This window comes from Mesoplodon densirostris, chromosome 19, assembly GCF_025265405.1.
Source record: "Mesoplodon densirostris isolate mMesDen1 chromosome 19, mMesDen1 primary haplotype, whole genome shotgun sequence".
Lineage (NCBI taxonomy): Eukaryota > Metazoa > Chordata > Mammalia > Artiodactyla > Ziphiidae > Mesoplodon > Mesoplodon densirostris.
This window is the reverse complement of record NC_082679.1, coordinates 46,896,816-46,919,240: the sequence shown is the minus strand read 5'-3', so window position 1 is coordinate 46,919,240 and position 22,425 is coordinate 46,896,816. Positions and strand designations below refer to the sequence as shown.

The 22,425-nt window shown below is 56.8% G+C and overlaps 2 protein-coding genes across 5 annotated transcripts; one reads left to right on the top strand and one right to left on the bottom strand.

Annotated features, from left to right (window-relative positions):
- Positions 1-81: 81 nt before the first annotated feature.
- LOC132479672 (leucine-rich repeat-containing protein 29-like) lies at positions 82-14,557 on the top strand. The gene is given in 9 exon segments (XM_060083168.1): positions 82-137; positions 2,037-2,208; positions 3,269-3,370; positions 11,965-12,209; positions 12,211-12,253; positions 13,673-13,906; positions 14,098-14,237; positions 14,239-14,293; positions 14,361-14,557. Coding segments are annotated over 8 exon segments (1,047 nt in total). The 5' UTR covers positions 82-137; positions 2,037-2,175; the 3' UTR covers positions 14,556-14,557.
- ELMO3 (engulfment and cell motility 3) lies at positions 9,782-22,409 on the bottom strand. Of its 4 annotated transcripts, XR_009530614.1 has the most exons (23): positions 21,279-22,409; positions 21,098-21,138; positions 20,927-20,999; positions 20,680-20,730; positions 20,310-20,479; positions 20,126-20,225; positions 19,872-20,023; positions 19,712-19,790; positions 19,536-19,586; positions 19,328-19,450; positions 19,107-19,238; positions 18,903-19,004; positions 18,688-18,796; positions 18,442-18,578; positions 18,178-18,341; positions 17,953-18,065; positions 17,753-17,857; positions 17,566-17,648; positions 17,392-17,478; positions 17,085-17,304; positions 12,516-12,619; positions 11,979-12,156; positions 9,782-9,959 (listed from the first exon to the last, which is right to left on the bottom strand). XR_009530614.1 is itself a non-coding variant. In XM_060084222.1 (20 exons), exons 1-20 carry the CDS (start codon positions 21,354-21,356, stop codon positions 17,092-17,094), a joined length of 2,163 nt encoding a protein of 720 aa, XP_059940205.1. In that variant the 5' UTR covers positions 21,357-22,409; the 3' UTR covers positions 16,784-17,091. The 4 variants fall into 4 exon arrangements, 2 of the variants coding, with proteins under 2 accessions (XP_059940205.1, XP_059940206.1); XM_060084222.1 differs by lacking the exons at positions 9,782-9,959; positions 11,979-12,156; positions 12,516-12,619 and having other exon boundaries at positions 16,784-17,304; XM_060084223.1 differs by lacking the exons at positions 9,782-9,959; positions 11,979-12,156; positions 12,516-12,619 and having other exon boundaries at positions 17,216-17,288.
- Between the last annotated feature and the right edge of the window lie 16 nt (positions 22,410-22,425).

Here is a 22,425-nt window from a genome sequence, read left to right as displayed (position 1 = left end):
GCAACTGGGACGGAAGTGGGAGATCCACTTCCTTCCCAAGCTCCGCCCGCCCGAGTCGGTGGGACTTCACTTCCCAGAAAGCCTTGCGCGGGGGCGGAGGCGGCAGGGATGCGATGGCTGAATCTATGCCGCTGGAGGTGAGAGGAGGCCGCCCTCAGGCCTAGCTCGGGACAGGCCCCGCCCTCGGGGTCCCAGGCTGTGGGGAGCGGCTGTCAGACAGCTCGCCTTGGCCCCGCCCGTCTGGCGGAAACAACCAGCCCGGGAGATCCAAGGACCTGCTGGCTATGGGTAACGGCCCCGCCTTTGGGCCACCCCGTCCCCTTACCTTGGGCGACCATCCTCTCCTTCCCCATCGGCCCCAAGAGATGGCCGCTCTGTCACCTCAGCGAGAACAGGGCCTCTGCCTACCCTGCATCTCTTGAGATGGCCGCCCCTCCCCCTCAGCTCTGGAAGATGTCCGCTCCATCCCATCATCCCCGAACGGTGACCGATCTTATCCCCATTGGCCCCTTGGAATGGTCGCTCTATTCCCTCCTCCCCGAGAAACGGCTGCCCCTTCCCCTGGCGGTGGAAAACAGACTGCCCCCTCCCATCAACTTCGGGCATGGTCTTTGAGTTCCCTCACCGGGCACAGGCCTGCTCCCCGCTCCCTCGGCCCCTAGTGATGGCCATCCCTGCTTCCTTCACCCCATGGGATGTTTGCTCCCTCTCCTTAACCTGGAGCAAGACCACTCTGCCACCGTTATCCAGAGAGAGATGATAAGTTTTGTCCCCAGTGGTCTCTTGGGATGGCCTCTTCATCCCTTTTCCCCTGAGAGCTGGCAACCCCCTCCCTCAGCCCAAGGGAGACAGGCCACCCTTTCCCCATCAGCCCTTGGAATGGTGCTCCTTTCTCTTAGCAAAAACAGGACTGCTCCAACCCCAGTGAGCCCCCTGCAATGGCATCCTTTCCCCCTTTGGCCCCAGAGGATATCTGTTCCATCCCCATAGATCTCAGAGATGACCAGTCATATCTCTAGTAGCTCCTTGGGATGGGGTTCGTTGGGTGGCCACTCCACCCTTATCACTGCTTCTTCTGGTCCCTCTAGAAAGACCTCCCCACTTCTCAGCTCCAAGAATCATGCTTCCTCCTCTCAGGGAGGACAGGTTTGTTGCCCTCCCTTTGCTCCTTGGATTGACTGCTGAGCCCCAGAAGACAGGATGGCCACTATCTTACCTCGGCTCAGTCAGGTTTTCCTGCCTCCCCTTGCGGATAGGGGCTTGATCAGTCCCAGTCCCCATCAGTGTTCTCTTCCCCATGCCTAGCCTCCCTGGCCCAGAGGCTGTTCTCCCCAGTCATTCTCCTCTCAGTAATGATCTGCTTTATCTTCCCACCCCTTCCTTGAGCAAACCTTTGGTGAAAATAGAGGTAAAAGACTGTCCATCCTTACTTAATGCAATTCAGTAAGTATTGACTGAGTACCTTCTGTGTACTAGGGATCAGAGAAGGAAAGAAGAGATCAGAGTGGGCTGGGGCAAAGGTCCACATAGGCAAAAGGAAATAAGGAAATAGACATGCTGTGTTTGTAGGACAGTGAGGAGACTGGATTGTGGAAGCTCTGGAATCAGGGGTCCGGTCAGGCATGGAGGCCTGCCAGTGCTGACCCAGGAGAAGAGATTTTGTCTTGAGGGGACTGGGAAACCCTGAAGGTTTTCATCAGGAGTGCACTGAGACTGAAAGCTGTGTTTTAAGAAAATTAACCTTGTTGCATTGCGAGGAATGATTAGCAAGGATGAGCCTGGAAGCAGGGAGATCAGGTGGGAGATTGTGGAAGGAATGAAGGCTGGGGTGATGAACATCTGGGCTACTAAGGTGGTAAGTTTTCAAAAGCAGAAATATTAGTAACAGCAATCCAGGAACCATTTATGGACAACCTACTAGATGTGAAGCATATTATATCTATTAAATATATATATATATATATTATATTATGTATATATAATTTAATCCCCATCATAAGACTATGATCTAGATTTTTAATATCCCCATTTTACAGGTGTGGAAACTGAGGCTCAGAGAGGTCACACAGCCTGAGGTCACACAGCTAGGAATCTATGGGATTTGAATGAGTCTAAGTTAGCCTGGCCTAAAGCCTGTGCTTTACACCTATATCTGAGAGCAAGGGACAGAAGAGCATGAAGAGTACAGAGTATTATCAGGATCATCAGGTGAGATGCACTGTTGGCACTGAAGCTCAGGGGCTGGAAAGTTGGGAGGAGAGGCTGCTTTGGACTGAGGTTGAGATGAAGGTGATGGTAAAACATTTGGATGAAGAATCCTGTGGAGAGTTGGCAATACTAAACTAGCACATGAATGATAAAACAATATGTCCATATTGAATTGCTGGTTATTCCTATAGAGGTAACTGTTAAAGCCATGCAAATGAATTTATTATCCCAGAAAGTAACAGATTGAAAGGCCCAGGTCTGAACCCTGGGAGCCAGAGAGGAATCCAGAAACAGGGCAGTTGGAGTGGTGAGTGGAGCCCTAGAAAACACAGTGTCACAGAAGTCAAGGAGGGAAGATTCCAGAAGAAAAGAACAGTTAACATCAGATAATTCCTGGTCTCACAGGCAACTCCCTTCCCCAGTCCCTAATAGGGCCTCCACTCCCACGCACCCCCAGCCTCACAGAGCATAGGTGGAGTGACAGTCTGAGCCTACCAGGCTGTTAAGATTTTCTTGCTGATAATCTTAACAGTCAGCTGAGTAGCCTAGTTGGCAGTGAAGAAGATGGGAAAAGAGTGCGGTCCCAGTGTAACTTCCTGAAGATCAGAGAAGGAGCACCTGACTTGCTGTGTTCTAGATCCTATGCAAGACACTTTACCATGTTATTTAATTGTCACAACAACCCATTTAAATCTCACTACAATTGTCTTTTTATAGATAAGGAAAATAAGGCTCGGAGAGGTCAGTTGAGAGAATAAGGATCTAAACTAGGTTTATCTGGTCCCAGTGTCCAAGTTCTTTTTAACACCTTGAGCAGGAAGTTTGATTTTTATCAGTCAGAGCAAACCTGCATCCAGGTGGTGCTCAGGAGAGGTTTGTTCCCAGTAAAGATACCTGGCGGCTGGAGAGGGGAAGTGAAGACTCCATGAAGCTTAGGATCCAAGATGAACTAGAAGCCAGTGCTCTAGTCCCCTCTGACCTACTGTGCTATCAGCTGGAGAAGGTTCCAAAGGCCTCCACCAGCACTAACAGCCCCCAATGCCCATTCTTTTTCCCTCAGATGCTCACATATATTCTGAGCTTCCTGCCTCTGTCAGATCAGAAAGAGGCCTCCCTCGTGAGTCGGGCTTGGTGCTGTGCAGCCCAGAATGCCCTTCGGGAGGTAAGGTACCCACCCTCACCTGGCCCATTCTCAGTTGTCTCACTTCAGCTTGTTCATGGCCCTGCTCATGCATCATTCATCCATTCATTCCTGCATACTTATTCATACATACTTGGCTCTGGGTACAGTGCTGGGGCTCTACAGATGAATAAAACTCCCCTGAGAAGCTCATAGTCCAGTGAAGGAGAAAGACAAATATGTGAGTGATCATGATGTCGTGTGCTCGGTGCTGTGACACTGGAATGAAGGGTGCCATGGGGACATGAAGAAGGACATCGAAGGAGACTGGCAGCATCAGGGAAGTCTTCCTGAAGGAATAGGATGAGGATGAAGGTTGGTCTTCCAGAACTCATATCAGCACAGGTGAAGGCACCAAAGTGTGAAATAGGTCTGGAAACGACCACACAGGTTCCCTATGACTGGAACTTAGGTGTGTGTGTGAGAAGTGGTGGGAGATGAGGCTAGAAAGGGGTCAGACAGCAAGACAGAGGTGCCAGGTGGCATTGCTGGGACTTTCTCTTGGTTATCATCGTGGGGCCTTTAAAGCAATATTAGGCAGGGGAGTGACATGTGGTGATTTGTGTCTTAGACATCTGCAGTGCAGAGTGGACTGAGAGGGCGAGTCGGAGTGCAGGGAGACAGCCCACTAGGAGGTGAATGCAGGCATCTGTGCTCGTTTGAAGGGCAAGCAATGATAGCTCTGTTTCAATTTTGACTTCTTTGATTATCACTGAGGTTGAACAGTTTTCTTATTAGCTGACCATTTACATTTCCGTTTTTTGTGTATTTGTGTTCCTTGTCCATTTAACTATTGGGGTCTTAGTATTTTTCTTATTCATTTGTATGAACTTTTTATAATTAAAGAGATTAACCTTTTACATATTTATTGAAATACATTCCTAATATATTTGCCTTTTAATTTGATTTGTAGATATGTGTTTGTTTATGAGGTTAAATTTCTAGGTTGTTGATTCTGAACATTTTTTCTTTCTTATTTCTTCCATTGCTTTAGAGAACCTTTGCCTCTCTTCAGAGATCTGAAAAATATATACTCATATTTTGTGTCTTTCTTTTTAATTAGAATTTACTTTTTAGATCAGTTTTAGGCTCACAGCAAAATTGTTTCTTGTGTTTTATGGTTTGAATTTTTATATTGATTATATTTTTTATTGGTGTAATTTATTTTGATTTATGCTCTAAGGTAAGGAGCTAAACTGATTAGTTTTCAAATAGCCCAAATACCATTTATGTATAATGAGTTGGAAGCCTCCTCTGTCACATATTAAATGTGTGTGTTTAAGTAGGGTCTGTTGTTGAGTTCTCTCTCCAGTGTCATTGAGCTTAGTGTCTAGAGGAATTTGATTTGAACTTGTTGAAAATTTGAAGTATAAGACATCTAAATGGTGAGATCCAGGTGGCAGCTGGGTTTCTGAGAGAGGAATTCAAGAGAAGGGTCTAGGTAATAAATATACATGTGGGTGTCAGTAAAGAACAGGTGGGCGTTTAAGCCACGGATCTGAGTCCCTTCCCCTAGGGAGAGCGCGAGGAGCCCTGAAGAGCAGGCCACAGAGAATGCCCCCGAGCGGACACCAGTCCTAAGGCACGGAGAGGAGGAGGGGCCTACAGAGGGGGCTGAGGAGATCCCAGCGAGAGGAGGACACACAAGTCAAAGGTGAAGAGCATTTCAAGTGTTGAGTGGATGAGCAACAGTGTCAAATCCCACAGAGTCCAGAAAATAAAGAACGGATAGTGTCCATGATGTTTGACATACAGGGTGGTCACCAATGGCTTCAGTAACATTTGGCATCTGGGGAAAAAGGCCAGGTAGGTTGAATGAATGAGAGAAGAAAGGATATGTAGAGGATGACCTCATTTGCAAGAAATTTCCCCATGAAAAGAAGAAAATAAATAGAATTGTAATGAGAAGTTGAGGTGGGCTAAACAAAGGATTTTAACTGGGAGAAATCTCTAATGTGTTTATGTGCTGAAGGAGTCAGTAGTGAGTGTAGGGAGGAGAGAGGACCTGAGGTGGCAGCCAGACAGGCTTCAGGATAGTACAAGGCTTGGTCTTGGGTAGGATGGAGAGGATGTCACCTCTCCTGAGGAAGCGAAGGGGTGGGGGTGGCAATGTGAAGCTGTTTGTTGAGGCAGTTCCTTAAAGGCTGGTGGGTTATTTGCGTGGTGACCGTGGAGGCCAGGTTGTCTTAGGGGAGTAAGTGGGAGGCAGAGGCCAGGGCCTCAGCAGAGAGGTTGGGAATATTCACACGGCAGGAGGAAGATGGGAAGTTACCAGAGACACAGGGAGGGGCCTCACTCACTCAGGTGGTGATGCTGCCTGTCTGTGCCCAGCACTCTGCTGAGCCCTAGGGGTGCAGGGCTGGGGCTGACACAGCACCCAGAGTTGATAGTGAGAGGGACACAGCACAAGCCAAAAGGAGGGGGTAGGGTGCTGCCCTCAGAATCTTACGAGGCGCACCAAGGGTGCAGAGAGAAGAGTCACAAAAGACTTCATGGAGAAGGGGATGCTTGGGCTAAATCTCCAGAGGGAAATACATGCTTGCTAAATAGACAAGTAGGAGTAGGTGAGGGGTCAGACCCCCCCCCCGCCAAAAATAAACAGAAAACAGCTGAACCCAGGCAGGGGCGCATGAGACAATAGAAGGGCTTGAGTGCCAGTCAGGAAGCTCAGTCTCCATGCTGTGCAGTGGCAGACCATCAAAGGGCCTGAAGAGTGTCATCAATTGCCTTTTGTAAGGATCACCCTGGTGACGATACCAAGGATAGACTGGAGCCAGGGAGACTGGAGGCCCGGACCCTGATCAGGAGGAAACTGCTTACTATATTTCTGACAGACAGTAAGGACACCTGAACTAAGGCAGAGCAGTGAGCGGGAGCAGAGGGACACGTTACAATGTATCAAAGAGACGGAATGGAGAGGACTGTCCAGTGTGGACGTGAGGGAGCGGTCCAGGATGACTCCCAGATTTCTGACTTAGGCGATTTGGTAGAGGGCACTGAGAGTTTAGGAGAAGGGCCAGAGACCAGCAATAAGGCAGTAAACTTAGATTTGGGCATATTGCATCCTTGAATCCGGAGAGAGGTCCATCAGATCATGGCTCCCAGTATCTGGTGCTCAGGAAGAAGGTGTGGAAAACAAAGTAGTTGGAATGAGAGGAAGTCTGCTGGGTGCACGTGGAGGGAAACAGCGTGCGTGCGTGCGTGCGTGTGTGTGCGTGTGTGTGTGTGTGTGTGTTAGAATGGAACAACCCATGGAGAACCCACTGGTCTATGGACTGGGTCTTTCTCTTCTTTGGTGACCCTGAATGGAAAGCAGGCTAGAAGGCAGGAGAGCCAAGAGGGCAGAGTCTCAGAACCCCCAGTAGGAGAGAGCATCGGGGGAGACTGGCCATCCATAGCAGGCAGCATGGCATGGCAGAGAGGACACTTGTGGGAAGTCTTCAGGGGAGCCCCCAGATGCTGGTGACCTTGCCAGAGAGGAGCTGTTGCTGGGAATGAGTGATTCTGTGGGGACAGTGGTGGAGGGGTAAGTGGGCAAAGCCATGGTAAAGAGGTGGCCACAGTGGGTGTGGGCACCCATGTGCTTCCAAGAAGCTTGACAGTGGAGGGGAGGGGGTGAAAGGTGAGAAGAGGGGGTGCAGGATCAAGGGAAGCTTTTGCTAAGACTCCGGGGTGTTTGTGGACTCTGGGGAATGAGCAGTGGAAAGGCAGGGTTCTCAGAGGAGAGGGTGGGGACAGGCTCAGTAGGCCGGGAGAAGGGGGTCACCCTGAACCAAAGAGCAGGAGAGGGAAGGAGGTTAGGATGAGTCCTGCCAGGGGTGGGCTGGTGGATGTGAACAGGGAAAAGGGAGGGCCTTCCCACCTAAGGGGCTTTGATTTCTTTTTGAAATGGTCAGGTCATCTCTGAGAAGGCTGGAGTGAGGGGTGGGGGCTACAGTAGCGTCAGGGGCTGGAGAAGATAGCAGGCTTGGAGAGAAGTCTGAGGGGAGTGAGAAGAGAGGGGGAGGCAGTGAGGAGGTGGGAGTCGGCAGGCCAGTGCTGACAGTGCAGGCATAAGGGGAGGCCACGGCTTCCTCGGGCAGAATTCCGTATCCCCAGCACACACCCAGAGGAGGCAGCGGTCTCATCGTCCCTGGCCAGGCAGGGGACAAGGAGAATGGGCACAGACAGCAGCCTGACGGGCAGGGCCACAAGGACCCTGAGGAGAGGTAATCCGGGGGAGGCCTCTTGGAGTCCAGCAAAGAAGGAGAGCATAGAAGAAGCCAAGTGGGCAGTCAGGCCCCGGGGATAAAGGTGAGACTGGTATAGGAGTAAGGGAGGGAGGAAAAGGAGGAGACCAGGGTCAGAGTTTGGGATCGTAGAGTCTACCATTTTAGCACTGGGGCTGCTCCAGCTAACTCTGAACTGCAGATAGAACATTGACAAAGACCCGTTTGGCGCCTCTGCAAAACTCAGTCCCCCACTCCACCCCCAGGGCTGGGAGTGCTGGGAAGCCAGGCCACAGATACCTGAGCATCTAGGGCCCTGCTGGCACCATGTCCCAGAGACCAATCTGCAGAACCCTGTTGGCAGGAACCATCTCCCAGGGCTCAGCAGCTTGATAAGGAGGTGGAGCCCCAGCTAGTAGGTGCTACAGAAGATTCTGGCTGAGCCAAGCTGGGGCCTATATGGCTCCAGGCCAGGCTAGGATACTAGACTTGGTGACTTATTCTCCCTGACCTGCCCCCACTGAATTCCATTTTTTCTCAAATAAGAAGGTAGACAAAGGCAGCACCCCGACTACACCCAGACTCTGTCTGTACCGGGGCGGGGGTGCTATTTTGCCTGCCACTGGGCTGGTCATTGAAGAACTCAGGACAGCTCCCACCCCCTGAGGCCTTCTCCTGCCCAAGGCGTCTATAACATCTCTGGAAATGACCCCCAAGGTCTGACTCCTCTCTGGAGACCAAAGCCCCTGGGCGCCAGGGCATATATTTTCTCAAAGGCCTTCTGGAAAACAGGTGTGTTAACTTTGGATTCCTGTGCCAGCAGACAGGAGGGCCATGTCTCCGTCAGATGGCTTTTCAAGTCTGCACACAGGCCTGCCATCTCAGCTCAGGACTTCAGTAGTTATGACAGAGTCCTGGCCTCTCACAGTCAAGGGACATGTATTGCTTTTAGCAAGTTTAGGGCATTTTCCAAATGATTTTGCATTTACTCTTAAGATGCCAGCACTGGGAAGGGAGGAGCCCAGGGGGCTAGTTGGCCCCTCTGTGATGGGGCGGCTGAAGCTGGAGCAGGTACCTGTGTAGTCCTCCCTTAGGCCTTTAGAAGCATCTTCCTAGGGCCTGGGAAGGGGGACTTTCCTACACTGGGGCCAAGGACCAGAACCCAGAAGCCTGCTGCTCAGCCCCCACAGATGATAAATATCCCTAACAGGTTGCTCCTGGGCTCCTGTATTTGAGTCCCAGGTAGACCACCTTGGTGATGGCTTAGAGGCTTCCTCCTCTCCACTAAGAAAAACAGTGGGGAGCAAGGAGGCAGTCTCACATCTCACCCTGGCCCCATAGCTGGAAGTCCTTTAGGCCAGGCCCTGCACCTTTATTGGGGTAGCTTTTTTTTTTTTTTTGGCCGTACGCGGGCCTCTCACTGTTGTGGCCTCTCCCGTTGCGGAGCACAGGCTCCAGACGCGCAGGCTCAGCGGCCATGGCTCACGGGCCCAGCCGCTCCGTGGCATGTGGGATCTTCCCGGACCGGGGCACGAACCCGCGTCCCCTGCATCGGCAGGCGGACTCCCAACCACTGCGCCACCAGGGAAGCCCTATTGGGTAGCTTTTGCTGCCACCTGCCAGCCCTGTACTTGGACGCTGGGCTGTTCATCTACCTTGTTCACAGGGAGGCAGTTAGGAGAGGGAAGAACTTTCCTGGCAGCCAGGGCTCAGGAAGACAGGGAAAGAAGGAAGACTGGAGGCTGCTGGAGCTGGGGCCTGCGGGGGTGGCATATGACTATTGGGGGCAGGTGCTGCCTGGCAACCAGCACCGCTCTGCACTCCCCCAGCCAGAGTTCATTCTACTCATCATCAGATTGGCTCATCTGTCGTCACTGCAGGGCTTTGAAAGGGCTGGAGGCACACTTTACCTTCCCTTTCTAGAACCTTTTCTCCCTGATCTTTTCGGTACCCTCCCGAACCTCACACACTGAGATCTTCCCCAGCTCTCCTTAAATCTGAGAGAGGGACCCAGGTCCTCGGGAGTCCCCACTACCCCACTGTCTCCCAGTGTCCATGGGGGGAATCTGTCAGGGGAGCTCCTCTCATCCATACTGACCACAGGGTCTGAAATGGGAACCTGGTTTGACACCCTGATTCCCGTGAAATTCGCCGGGCGCTGGTCTCCCTCTTACCGTACGCTCCTCCTTCCCGTGAGGACAGCCATAGTCAGCTGCTTCTCTCTGGGGCAGAAGCCAGGCTGATTCTCCACACCTGGGAATGAGTTCCGTGCGTCTTCCTGGGAGAATCCTGTTGATAAGTATCTTGCAGTGAGCGCGTGTTAGGCGTCATTTCTACCCTTCTGGTTCCCTTTTGATGATGTTCTGTGGGGAACAAGCAGGGGTGTCAGCTTGTTCTTGCCGTTACTCACAGGACAGGTTTTTTGGGGAGCTTGCTTGTGAAAACAAGAGCCTTTGAGTACCACTTGCCTGCAACCTGGGCATTGGTCAGGGGTAGAGAAACGGGGCTAGGAGTTTAGAAGCCAAGTCATCTTCTCCCTCCCCCCACAGACCAGTTCCACACATTCCTGTAGCTACTGTCCTTTGGCTCCTTCTGGCACAAGATCAGGGAAGGTTCTACGAAAACATCTCCCTCACTGGGGGCTCCCCAAACTCGTAAACAAACAAGCTTTTTCCCACAACAACTTAGCCCTGAGCTTGCCTCCCGGCCCCACCCAACTCCGACTGTGTGCTCCCTGCGCTCGCTCCCCTGTTCCTCTACGGTAGGGCCAACTCAGCTTCCTCCCTGCCTCTGAAATTCATCCTATGAACTCCTGCCCACAGAAACGGGACGCTTCTCCCTCCTTACCTGGACAGATAAGACAGACCCTCTAAAGATGAGCCCCAGGGCTCACAAGCACGTCTTGAACTCTCGAGCCTGAAGGGCCTACACTTGTGAGCGCGCCCACACCCCCACGCATGCACACAACACACTCAGTGCATGTGCACGTTTTCACTCACACACAAAACCCATTTTTGCAAACATTCATGTGGCTGATACACTGAATGTGTGTGGCCACCAGGGGACCTCGGCCTCACTTTCTGCCCCAGATCTCTGGCATCTGGGCCACGGGGGATTGTGCTGAGCAACACCTGCGTAGCTTCTTCCCGCCCTCAGCTGTTCCGAGGGCTATGTATGTACTCTCGCGAAAGTGTGGGAGGCTGACTGCTTAGCTAAGGCCAAGCTGAGGCCCTGGATTTGGAGCCGAGTCCATGGGTCTCAGGGCCACGTTCTCAAAGTCCCAAAAGTTGGGGTCCAGCATACTTTGTCCTCCTGCTCCCTGGGGGCTTCTCTGGCTCTCCTCCAGGTCACCCCCCAGCCCTCCTGTACTCAGCATGCAAAGTCCCCACTCTGGCCCAGGCCCTCCATAGGCATTCAGTCCCGTCCGTCACTAACCTTCCTGTCCTCCCCTCATAGTCATCCCCTTGGACCCCCAGTGTGACCCATCCTCCCAGCTTCCACTTCCCATCAGCACCCCCTCAAGCACACATGACACCACACACCACAGTGGGTCCCCATTGTAGAAAACCCCTTCCCTGACCTGCCCTCAAATTCTGGCCAGCGAAGTGCCCCCAGGCCCGACGGCCGGCACACTCTTGAGACCAGAGGGCTAACCCCAGGCCCGCTGCTGCCCCGTAGGCCCACGTGAGGTACAACATCCCCGTGTCCTCTGCCTCCTTTCCAACCATCAAGAGCCTGGGGGGTCTCAGGGGCATCTGCTGCATCAGCCTGACCAACCAGGATGGCTCGCCGGCTTCACACCAGGTGCTGCAGTCTGTTGCCTCCCACCTGGGCCTGCACCTGCAGAGCTTGTGCCTTGGTGGGGGCAGCCCCCCCGAGGTCTCCTTCGTGGCCCTGATCCTGGGCTGCCCGGCCCTGCGTTGCCTTCACCTCCGTGGCTGAAACAGCCTCGTCACATCGGGCGCGCTGCTAGCTCAGCCCAAGACAGCACAGCGGGTCCAGCAGGCACTGAGCGGCCTCCTCGAGCTCAGTCTGGCTGGCCTGCGGGACCTGGCCGAGCTCGGCTTCAGCCGGCTCAGCGGTTGTGTCCCCAGCCTGGAGCGCCGCTCCTTGGCCTACTGCCACCTCACCTTCGAGCCAGGCCCAGCCCGGGGCTGCGTCGGCCCCCAGGATCCCTCCCCTTCCCAACTCTCCTTCCGCAACCTGCTGCAGTTCGTGAAGGAGCAGGCTGGTAGGCTGCACGCCCTGGGCCTGAGTGGCACTGGCTTGCCACCCGAGGCCCTGCAGGCCCTGGGCCAGCTGCAGGAGCTGAGCCTGCACCGCTGCCGGGACCTCTCCACAGAGGCTGTGGCCGCCCTTTGCCACCAGCAACCAGGCCTTACCTCCCTGGACCTCAGCGGCTGCTCAGAACTGGCGGACGGGGCACTCTTGGCTGTGAGCCAGGGCCTGTGGGGCCTGTGGCACCTGAGCTTGAGGACGCTGCAGCAGCTGACGGATGTGAGATGCTCAGCCCTAGGGGGCCTGCGGGAGCTGCAGAGCCTCGACGTGGCCGAGTGCTGCCTGGTGAGAGGGCGGGAATTGGCCCAGGCCCTGGGCTTGGTGTGCGGAGCTCCACCCACTGGCCTCCCTCAGCCTGGCCTACTGCTCCTCACTCAAGGTGAGCGTCCCATCCCCTTCCTTCCTTCCTTCCTTCCTCACCAGGGCCAGGGATTGGGGGAACTGGGAGCGTGGCGCCAGGGAGGCGCCCAGTGTTTGTGTCCAAGGAGTAGTTAGAGCTGAACTGGTGACACAGTCGGGAAGAGGAAAGGATCCTAGACAGACAGGGCTGCTGCCAGCACTCCTCCCCGCAGCCCCACCGTGGGTCCAGGTAGAGGGAGGTCCAGGAGACCAGGGGGCCCAGCCCACAAGGTGTCACATACCTCACGAGCCAAGTGATTGGTGACCACTGCAGTCTGGGGAGGGGAGTGAGGGTGGGTGCTCTGGGGGCCAGGAAGGCCGATGAAAGCGGTGACAGAACCGAGCCCTGCGGGAAGGGGTACCGAGGTCACACAGCAGTCATGGTTCAGGCAGGGCCCGAGGGAGGTAATGTGACGTGGGAGAAGGGTCATTTCTTGACTGAAGCCAGTTCCTTCAATAGGGCTCAGCCCTGTCCCTCTGGGTGGCGTCCCTGTCTTCCTGCAGCGTCAGTCTCTTCCTCTTTAGCAGATTATTACTTCAATCTAGCACTGTGCCCAGAGCACTCCCCACCTGAAAAGCATCTCAGCCTTTTCTCCCAAGTGCCTCTCTTCCCCCGCCCTACTCCATCCTCGCGGCTTCGCCGCTGTGCGTCTCTCAGCTGCTCTCTCTGGGGCCCCACCTTCCCGAGTCTCTGCATCCCTCTACAAAGCAGCTTCCTCTGTTCTGCCCTTAGTTCCTGCTCCTGGTAGGTGGCAGCCCTACCCGCTCTGTGACCTCACAGTCCTAGAGGGAGCATATTTGATTGGCTCAGCGAGAATCAGATGTCCACCATTGGTGCTGGGAGCACAGGCAGGGTGATCACCTTAGAAACTTTCACCTGCATCCTTCCTGCCCCAGCCAATCTAGGCATTTGCTTTTCTCCTGGTGTCCCACCACTGCAGCCCACCAGGTCCACTCTGACACTCACCAGCACAGGAATACTGTTGCTTCCTTCCGTGGACCCTGTGGCGGCTTCCTGTTGCCTGTGGGGCTGGAACCTTGGGCAGAACCTTCCTAGTGACCCCCCCCCCCAAGCCCGGTGACACAGGCACAAGCCACCACTCCATTGCCCTCTCCCTCTTCCACTTCCCTCCTAGGACGCCTCAGTGCCCTCCCTGATGCCAGCGCTGGGTCCAAGCCTCAAGGTGCTAGACTTATCCTCCTGTGTGGCCCTTCACCAACCAGACCGTGCAGGCCATCTGCACCTACCTCACCCACCTGTCAGTCCCGTGCCTGGCCTGGTGCAAGGAGCTCCGTGACCGGGGGCTTCTGGGCTTGGGGCAACCAAGTGAGGAGACTGCAGGGGCCGCAGGGGCGGGACCCTTGAGGTCATGGCGGGCGGGGCGGTCCCTGGGCTCAGCTGCCCTCCTGCCCCTCCTGCGCCTGTTTCTGGGAACAGCTGAGGGCCAAACTCGGGAGGAATCTGGGAAGCAGGGGCTTCCTCTCACGGCCACCCCGAGAGCTGGGCATTGGGCCTCCAGCCGCAAAAGGACCCTTCTCCCCGGCCACAGGGCCCGCCCCGCTCACGCTGCAGGCCCTACGGGACTTGGACCTCACAGCCTGCAGCAAGCTGACTGATGCCAGTTTGACCAAGGTGTGGGGCTGGGGATGTGGATAGGCTGAGGGCCCTGGGGCTGAAGCCAGCGGTCGGGGCCAACCCACTTTTTGCCTGGAAAAAGTCCTTTCTCATTGGCTTCTGCTGCCTGTAGCTATTCCTCTGGCTGGGGATGGGGGAAGCTGGAAGGGCTCCAGCGCCACAGCACCCGCCCCCCGCCATTCTCGCAGGTGCTCCAGGCCCCACAGCTGAGGCGGCTGTCACTGAGCCTGTTGCCAGCACTCACAGACAAGGGCTTGCTGGCTGCGGCCAGAGGCTGCCCCAGCGCGGATGTGCTGAGTCACTGCAGCCGCCTCAGCGACGAGGGCTGGGCCAAGGCTGCAGCACCTCAACCCGTCCAGGTGCAGTCAGCTCTTAGAGCAGGGAGTGTGTCCAGTGCTGCACAGTGTAGGGGCTGGGCTGGGGCCCCGTGCCGGGTCAGGCGCTCGCCCAGTGGCCCCCCTGCGGAACGCTGGGTTCCACTGGGCGGGTGTGTAATCAGCTCCGGATGGTAGATGTGGCCATGTGTCCTGGCATCAGCATGGCTTCCGTCAGGCACTTCCATGCCCAACTGCCTGAGGTGACCTGCATCCAGTCCCGCTTCGTGGGAGTGGCTGACCTGACCCTAACACTGAGGCCAGGTCAGTAACCAGCCCTGTGCCTCAGCCTCTGTCACCTCCAGAGGCTCCAGCCTGGCCTCTTGACCTAGAGTTTGACTCAGTGCCTCCCACCTCCCTCTGCTACATGCCCCAGAGCCCCTTCCCCAAGCTAAAAACCCCTTTTCTAGGACTAAGGGTGGGACTATATCAGGGCAGCCCAAGGGGCTTCCTGCCCCACTCTGCCCCACAGCCCAGCAGGAACCTTTTCCAGCTACATGTCGCTGCCACAGGCCCCTGGAAATGCCAGCTCCTGCATCCTGTCCAGGCCTGGGTCCAGAGGCCAGGCCCACAGGTGGGCTGGGTCTGGTGCTGGAGGAACAGACCCTGTGCCTCTGGCCCTGCCCCTTCTCACACTAAGGCCTGTACGGTTCCCCACAGTTCTCCCAGCCCCCTACCAGCACTGAGCTTTACCAGCCAAGCCACAGTCTTTGTTGTATACCCAACAAGATTAAAAATTCCAGATCTCACGTCCTTGTCCGAAGTTCTCAGACCAAAGGGCCCCTTCCCTCCCCACCTCAGATGAAGCAGCCCAGCCCAGGGACAATGTGTAGGAAATGCCAGGTTCTTCCTCACACCTGGCCCAAAGTCCTACAGGTGCCCCCAGCAGGTCCTAGCTTCTTCCCCACATGGTGGGAGACTCCAGAGGCCTCTCCGCAGCACAAGCCCCAGGACATGTCCTGTAGCAAAGGCACGTCTGTGTACCCTCATCCCAGCCAGATCCCAGGAGCACAGTGATTAAGGCTGCCTGAGTCAATGAGGCTGTTTTCAGCACACACACACACACAAAAGACACTAAAGAGGATAGCATCTCTGGGTAGGAAGCGTCCTTAGAGGTCTAGTCCAACCTCCTAAACAGAGACAGAAGCTATAAGCTTAGCCTGGGGGGTCAAGGAAAGACTCAAGTCAGTGAAAAAATAGGAGGGAGGGAAGGAGACAATTAGGCAGAAGGGACCAGGGAGGTGCACATGGGCAGGCCAGAGCTGGTGCTGGGTGTAGGGGTAGTCCCAGTCCCATGGCGGGCAGGGAGGATGCCAGCTTGGACCGAGCATCCTTGATCCACATGCTTGTGACTCTGTAAGCCACAGGCACTCTGTTGAAAGGGCTAAACCACAACGTGTCTGCAACCCATCTCAACTCTGTTCAATCATGGTACCGTGACCATTATCCGTGGTCAATAGGGAGACACTGAAGAATACAGGGGAGACAGTATGTGTGTGAGTGTGTAATCAGATCGGCTTCCTGTTTGAGAAAGCAGTGTGGTAGTTGGTATTGAGAAGATTGGAAGGGCAAGACAGGAGGCAGGAAGTCAGGAGGTTCTTGCCAAGATGATGGTGGCCTGTAACAAGGGACTGGAGACACTGAGAAGGAAGAATTGATGGTATTAGGAGACTTAACTGTACTTGGGCTCCCCATTTGCACCTTGAACTCAACTAGGGACTATTCTAAGTGTGGTGGGAGGTCTAAATGCAGGAGTGGGTATGTGGGGCCCTGAATGCCCAAGTCAGAAGCATAGCTAGAGACGGGGAACAAGTATCATCAGTTTTTAGGTAACATGGTGATGGTTAACACTTAAAAAAGATATTTTGAGGAGGCACTGGGAAAGAGAGGTAGTGAGAGGCATGGAGGAGGTCAGAGGGTGGTGGCTGGCAGCTTCCAGCCCGCCCGTGGGTCCTGTGGGTGGATGTGCTCCTCTTTGCCTCAGAGGCTTGGGGTCTATGACCATAGCCTCCGAGCTTCACCTCCAGCTGGCCTGTCTGTGGCCCCCACCCCACCCGTGCTGCTGCAGTTGGGTTTTAATCAGAATGCAGGCTTCCTGCACTAAATTCTCTCTTGTCAGAATCAGCCTACATCCTCCCACTGGCCTGGGGGACATCTTTTGGAATCTTGAGTTTGCCCTTCAGCACAAAGCATACCCAACTTCACATCTCTCCCTTCAAGCGTCTCAACAGGGGGCCATCACGACCCACAAATGATGCAGGGGAAGGGCCAAGCAGGGTTGAGGACTGAGCTCAGACTGTCAGGAGCCTTCTGGAAACGTGGCTCCCAGACTAGACCCCTGTTAATGGCGCCCAGAAAGGCGTCCACTTGGGGAAATGCCTCCTGCCCCACCACCTCTCCCTCAGCTGGCTGGCAGCCCCAGACCTCTCTCAGCTGGTGCCCCCAGATTACAGGCCATCCTTCTTTGCAGGCCTAGCACTGAGGGAGGCTGAGGACTCGTGCTGGAGAAGGGTAACAGGGCCAGCCGGTCCCCACTGTCCTTCAGAACACCAGCCCCTCAACTGTAGCTGCCCAGGTTTGTGGCCCCAAGCTGTGGCCCTGGCCTGACGCCCTCATCTCATCTGCCAGCTAAGCTTGAAGGCAGGCTTAGCCTGCAGGGTTCAGAGCTGGCTCAACACATGTCGAAGAGCCAAGCAGACTTTATTTCTGCTGCAGCCTCTGCTGGTCAGGGGGCCTGTGCTTCTCCCCCCCTCCCCCCTTTGTGGCCACCACAGTGGCAGCAGCTGTGGCCCTTGGCCAACCTCACTGTCAAGGTTCAGCGATGCTGCAGTCGTAGCAGAAGTTGAAGTTGGTGGGGGGCGGGGGGACGGGGGGTGGCTGCTCAGGGATGGGCACATTCTCCAGCTCCAGCAACCGCAGCTTGGTTTCCATGGTCAGCAGCTGCTCCAGGTCCAGCCGTGTCTGCTCACTGCCCATGGGACTGCCCAGCAGGGCGCTCAGCCCATCTGTCCACAGGTGGAACTGGGGATGGGGCCATCTCCATGAGGGCCTTCCCGTCTCCTCCCCGGCCCGTCTGCCCGACTCTGCTCAGCCTGCCCGGACACTCACCTCCCGTTTGGATGGGGCAATGAAGTTGAGGTATGCCTCCTCCTCCCCGTGGTCATAGCTGACTGAGAAAGCTAACTCACAGACGTCCTGGGGAAGCAAGGGAGCCAGAAGCACTAAGCAGGGGGCAGGGGCAGGGGCAGGCAGGAAGGAGCCCCTGGTCCCCACCGCACTCACCTTGTTCTGCTTTCCCGAGCCCTTCTCCCGGACGTGGGGGCAGTCCTTGCCTGTCAGCAGTGCCCTGACGTCGGCCACAGGGACTGCAGGAAGACGGTAGGGCTGACCACTGGGACCCCAGGCGGTCCCGGGGTGGGGCGGCGGTCTGGGAAGAGCAGGTGTCTGACCCCCACCCTGCCCTCCTTACGCTGCTCAGGCAGGCTCTCGGGGGCGGGTGGGCCAACGCCCTCCTCCACGTCCCCATACTGCAGCACCTTGTGGTTGGGGGACAGGCAGCAGAACCACAGCTTGTCTGTGGGCAGAAAGGGGAAGAGGGAAGGAGTGATGAGAGGGACACGCCCTGACCCCAGCCCAGCCGCTCTCCAGCCCCACTGCCCACGCAGTGACCCTGGCGCCGTCGGCTGCTGATCTTGCGGAAGAGTGTCCCCTCGCAGAGGCGGAGCAAACGCTGCTGGCGGATCAGGCCCATGAGCTCTGGCTTCAGCTTCTCCCGCAGCTCCCTGGGGGAGGGGGGAGGGGGCTCGCTGAACAGGACGACCTGGGCCTGAGCGAGGCCCAGGGGGCAGCAGGGAAGGTGGGGGCTAGGACTGGGACCCATCCCCAACAACTCACAGAATGGGAGGGGCCAGTGTGCCTTCCTGATGCAGCCGCTCTGTCTGCCGCAGGCGCAGGACCTCCCCGTAGGTGAGCGCGTTCACCTTGGTTCGGAAGAGCTCCAGGGAGCTGGGCTTCAGGGCCAGCGTGCGGGCCAGCTGCTCCCGCACCACTTGCATGACCTGGGACCACCCCAAGCTTAGCTCAGGGCCTGAGTTCTGGGCCCCGACCCAGTACAACCTCCTGCCCTGGCCCAGGTTTCCCTGTTCCCACCCTATGCACCTTATCAAAGTCTTCCTGAGTGGCCCGCATCTCCTTCCAGGTCTTATTCAGCAGCTGGATGCTCACACAGAAGAGCTCATGGAAGCTCTGGTCTTGGCCAAAGAACATGGGCGAAAAGTCCTGGGCAGTTTCGGAGCCTGGAGCGGGGGGGCAGGAGGGGCTCAGGGAGAAAGTGTGTGCAGCCCCTGGCCCTCTCTGCCCTTCCGTCCCCCGTTTCCTGGACACGCTGTGCCCAGTACCACTCACAGGGCTCCCCGACATGGAGCAGTTCACACAGCAGCACAGTCAGCTGGATGCTGCTCCGGGCAAAGGGACACTCGTGCTTGTCCTCACGGCTGCTGTTCTCCAACACAAACTGGGGTGGTGGGAGCACAGGACGGGGTGGGGAGTCACGACTGAGGCTGTGGAGACCCCCCGCCTAGGTGGCATCCTGCCGTATCCCACCCCAACCTGTCACTGACCCGGCTGTAGGCGCTGGGCGCGTGTCTGGAGAAGTAGAGCATGTTGTCCAGGGCCAGCAGGCCAGGGGGCACGCGCTCCAGGTCCTGCGCAGGGTTGCTGTTCTGGGGGAAGGGGGAGAGGCAGCTGAGGAAGGGCCCAGCCCTCTGGAACAACAGCAGCCCTGGGTTGAGGCAGGGGCAGGGAGCTGGACAGGGGTCACTCACAGAGAAGCCCAGTTTGCGGAACTCGCGGGCACAGAGGGAACGGCGACGGTCAGCACTCAGCCCAGTGCCCAGGGACTCCCCCTCCGGTTCAAAGGCAGCCTGACGCAGGGCCTGCAGCTGCTCCCGCTGCTCCTGGGGTCATTGTTGGAGTGGTGTTAAGATTGAAGATTCAAGGCCAAGCTCCAGCCGTCCCCAGCCTCGTGTGCCCCAAAGGCACCTACCGGGCTGTAGGGGTCCAGTGGCGTCCGCATGCGTGGCTCCAGCAGCCCGAGCGTAAGGGCCTGCAGTACGTACAAGTGGTGAGCCATCTCGTCGCCCAGTGGCGCTGCACTGTGGATGATGTTCTGGAGAACAGCCAGTTCACGGGTATGAGTGTGGGCTCACGAGGAGAGGAGTGGGGGAGGGCCTGCCTGGCCTGGTCCTTCCTACCTTGTAGATGAACTGGCGAAGGTTTCTCTGCCACAGGTAGTCAAGCATGTGCTGAGGTGGGTGGGAAGGGGACTCAGGTGATTTAGCCCCACCATGAGCGCCCACCCTGCAGGCCCACTGTGGAGCACAGTGCCCACCAGCTCCCCACCCCGTCCAGCCACTGGTTGGACACCCACCTTACGTTCAGCAGCGCTGGCCCCCTGCAGCAAAGCCGTCAGCAGCGCCATGGCCTTGGTTTGCAGCTGCTGGTTCATCCTGAGACAGGAAGAGGGCTCAGCCGGCCATCCAGGGTCCAGCCCCGCTCCACTCATCTGTACCCCACCTCCAGACACTTACACCTGTAGGTGCACCAGCAGCCTATCCAGTGGCACCTCACTCTTGACCAGCTGGCCCAGGGCAGGGCTGCTCAAGGTCACACTCTCCAGCAACCCCAGGGCCAGGGGCTGCACAGATGCATCCATGAGGTTCATGTTCACATAGCACACCACCTTTAGAGGAGCAGGGGGGGTCACCACCTCAGCACCGTGGAAGGCCAGACCCTGACACCACTCCACTGCCCCCACCTGTTACCCCTAGAAAAGCCCACCCACCTTCCTAACAAAGGGGATGCTGAGCGTCTCCCAGGACACCACGCCATGCTCCATGAGCTCCAAGAAGGCCCTCAGTGCGAGGGCCAGCACCTCTCCTAGGCTGGGGAGACAGGTGGGGCTGAGAGGACCAGACCAGGACGCCCAGCCCCACCATGTCCACCACCCACCACAGCCCTGTGCTCACTCGTCCCCATCCTCAATGATGGAGCCTAGTCTCTGAAGCCCATCACGGCTGATGACTTCCCGGGTGAAGGTCATGTCTGGGGCCAGCAGGACGAGGTGCCGAAGGGCTTCCCGGCGCCCTTCACAACTCTCGCTCTGCAGCCCACGCAACAACCGCTCAGCCTCAAGGTCCTGCCAGGGGTGGGAGCGAGAACAGAGGTGAGGAGGTAAGGAGTGGGAACTGGGGATGTGGGGACTTGGGTGTCCACTAGGTGGGGCACTACTGGGCTAGGGCTGGGGCCTCCAGACCTAGGGCCCAGGTGCCAGTGGCGGGCAGAGAAGAGGCACAGCAGAGGGGCACAGAATGAGGGCAGGGTCAGGAGGGGCATTACTGGGGCAGTACTGAGGCACAGGATGCTGCCATTCTTGATCTCCGTGCGGTTCTGGAAAAGATGGCAGAAAATGGAGAGAAGTCAAGAAGGGCTCTGAGGATTGGTTAATTGGGGTTGTCAATAAGGGAGGATTTGGGAGTCAGTAAAAGAAAGATCAGGTTCCAGAGAGTGGGACGATGACTCTGAGTCAGAGCCAGGTGGGTTAAAGGGGTCCCAGAATGGAATGTGGGGCGGGGAGGGGACTCACGTTCTCAGTGATGTATCTTCTGTGCCCATCAGCAAACTGTAGGGCATAGCGCTCAGAGTGAGGCAAGCTCCACCTGTGGGCAGCAGAGGCTCAGCGAGGCGGGTAGGGGGCGCCCTCTCCCTCCTGCCCTCCCACCAGCCACCCGGCGTGCCCCGGCAGACCCGCACTCACGCGTCGCACACCTCCTTCAGCACAGCGGCCAGGGGTTTCGCCTACAAGTGGAACAGTCACTCACCGGATGGGAGTGGGAGTTGGGGAGGAGCCTGGGGGAGGGGGGGTGGGCTATTCGAGGGGAAAGGGGCGACCCGGAGGTAGGTGGTGGGGTGGACGGAGGCCAGACAGTCCGGGTGACCTGGTCCAGCTGGATGAGCTGCGGGATGGCGTCGCGCATCTGGACGGCGATCTTCACTACATTCCGCGGGGGCGCCATCGTCTACCCGAGGTGGGGGCCTCTGTACTTTCCAGATGTGCAACTTCCCGCCGAGGGCACACCTGGTCTGAGGCCCCTGAGGACGAAGGTGTTCCTCTGCCCGACACTTGGCTCCCGTGGCCCACACTGACAGCCCAGGCTCCCACTCCCGACAAGGCGCCGCGGCCTTCCCAAGGGAGCCAGAGCCGAGGCTAGTTCCGGGTTAGAGTCCCGGGGGTAGGAGGGTAGGAGGGTGCCTGCCCCGCCCCCGCAGAGGCGGGCCCCGCCCCGCCCCCAGGTGCGGCAGGTGGGGGTGGGGAGGGCGGGCTGTCAGCACCGCCACACCTTTTCCAGAAAGTTGACCCGCCCGTTCCCACCACCAATCCAGCACAGTCCCAGGGAGGATCCCTGAAAGAACCAGATCAAAGACAGCCTTAGGCATGGTCTTTATTCATTTGGACACTGTACAAATATTACAATTTCCTTTTGTTGCAAAAAGTATAAAAATAATCTTTATATAGGAATCCATTCGTTACTGCAAATCTTTCTAAATCTCTGCAAATGGCTCTAAATGAGGATAAATGAATAAACAAGAGGGGGGACTGTGGGGCAGGAGGAGGCCGGGCCAATCCTCAGGGACTCTCCCGACCAGATTCCTAGCTAGAGATCTCCATTCCTCCTGTTAGCAACCTGCCCGCCCCAACAGGTTCTCAGGGCCAAGGGTCCAGCAGAAAGGGGGCACACGAGCGGTACAGAAGGAGCTGTGTGATCCGCGTGGGGAGAAGTGAAGGAGACTAGGCTAGGTGCTGGCAAGTGTCCAGCCCCACCCCATGCTTCCTCCTGGAGGGGGAGGGGCTGGCAGGTATAGGGCAGTGGGGCTGGATGCACTGCCCTAGGAGGGTGAGGGAGGGTCCTTGGATCTGTGCCACTGGGTGGCAGCTGAAACTGAACTCTGGGAGGGCCGGGGGAGGCTACCAGGTAGGGGAAGGCCCCCAGAAAGGAGTGGCAAACACTTTGGCTCCACAGTGGAGAGGGCTAAGCCCCTTTCCCCTGCTCTCCCAGCACAGAACAGGTGTTGGTGCAGGAGTGG

Excerpts from the sequence above, each read along its gene's own strand:
- ELMO3 (XM_060084222.1), bottom strand. The coding sequence starts at position 21,356 with ATGGCGCCCCCGCGGAATGTAGTGAAGATCGCCGTCCAGATGCGCGAC. Across the intron at positions 20,480-20,679 it reads TGTGCCTCAGTACTGCCCCA|GACCTTGAGGCTGAGCGGTT; the intron begins GTAATGCCCCTC and ends CACCCCTGGCAG. Across the intron at positions 17,479-17,565 it reads GCTCGGGAAAGCAGAACAAG|GACGTCTGTGAGTTAGCTTT; the intron begins GTGAGTGCGGTG and ends TTGCTTCCCCAG.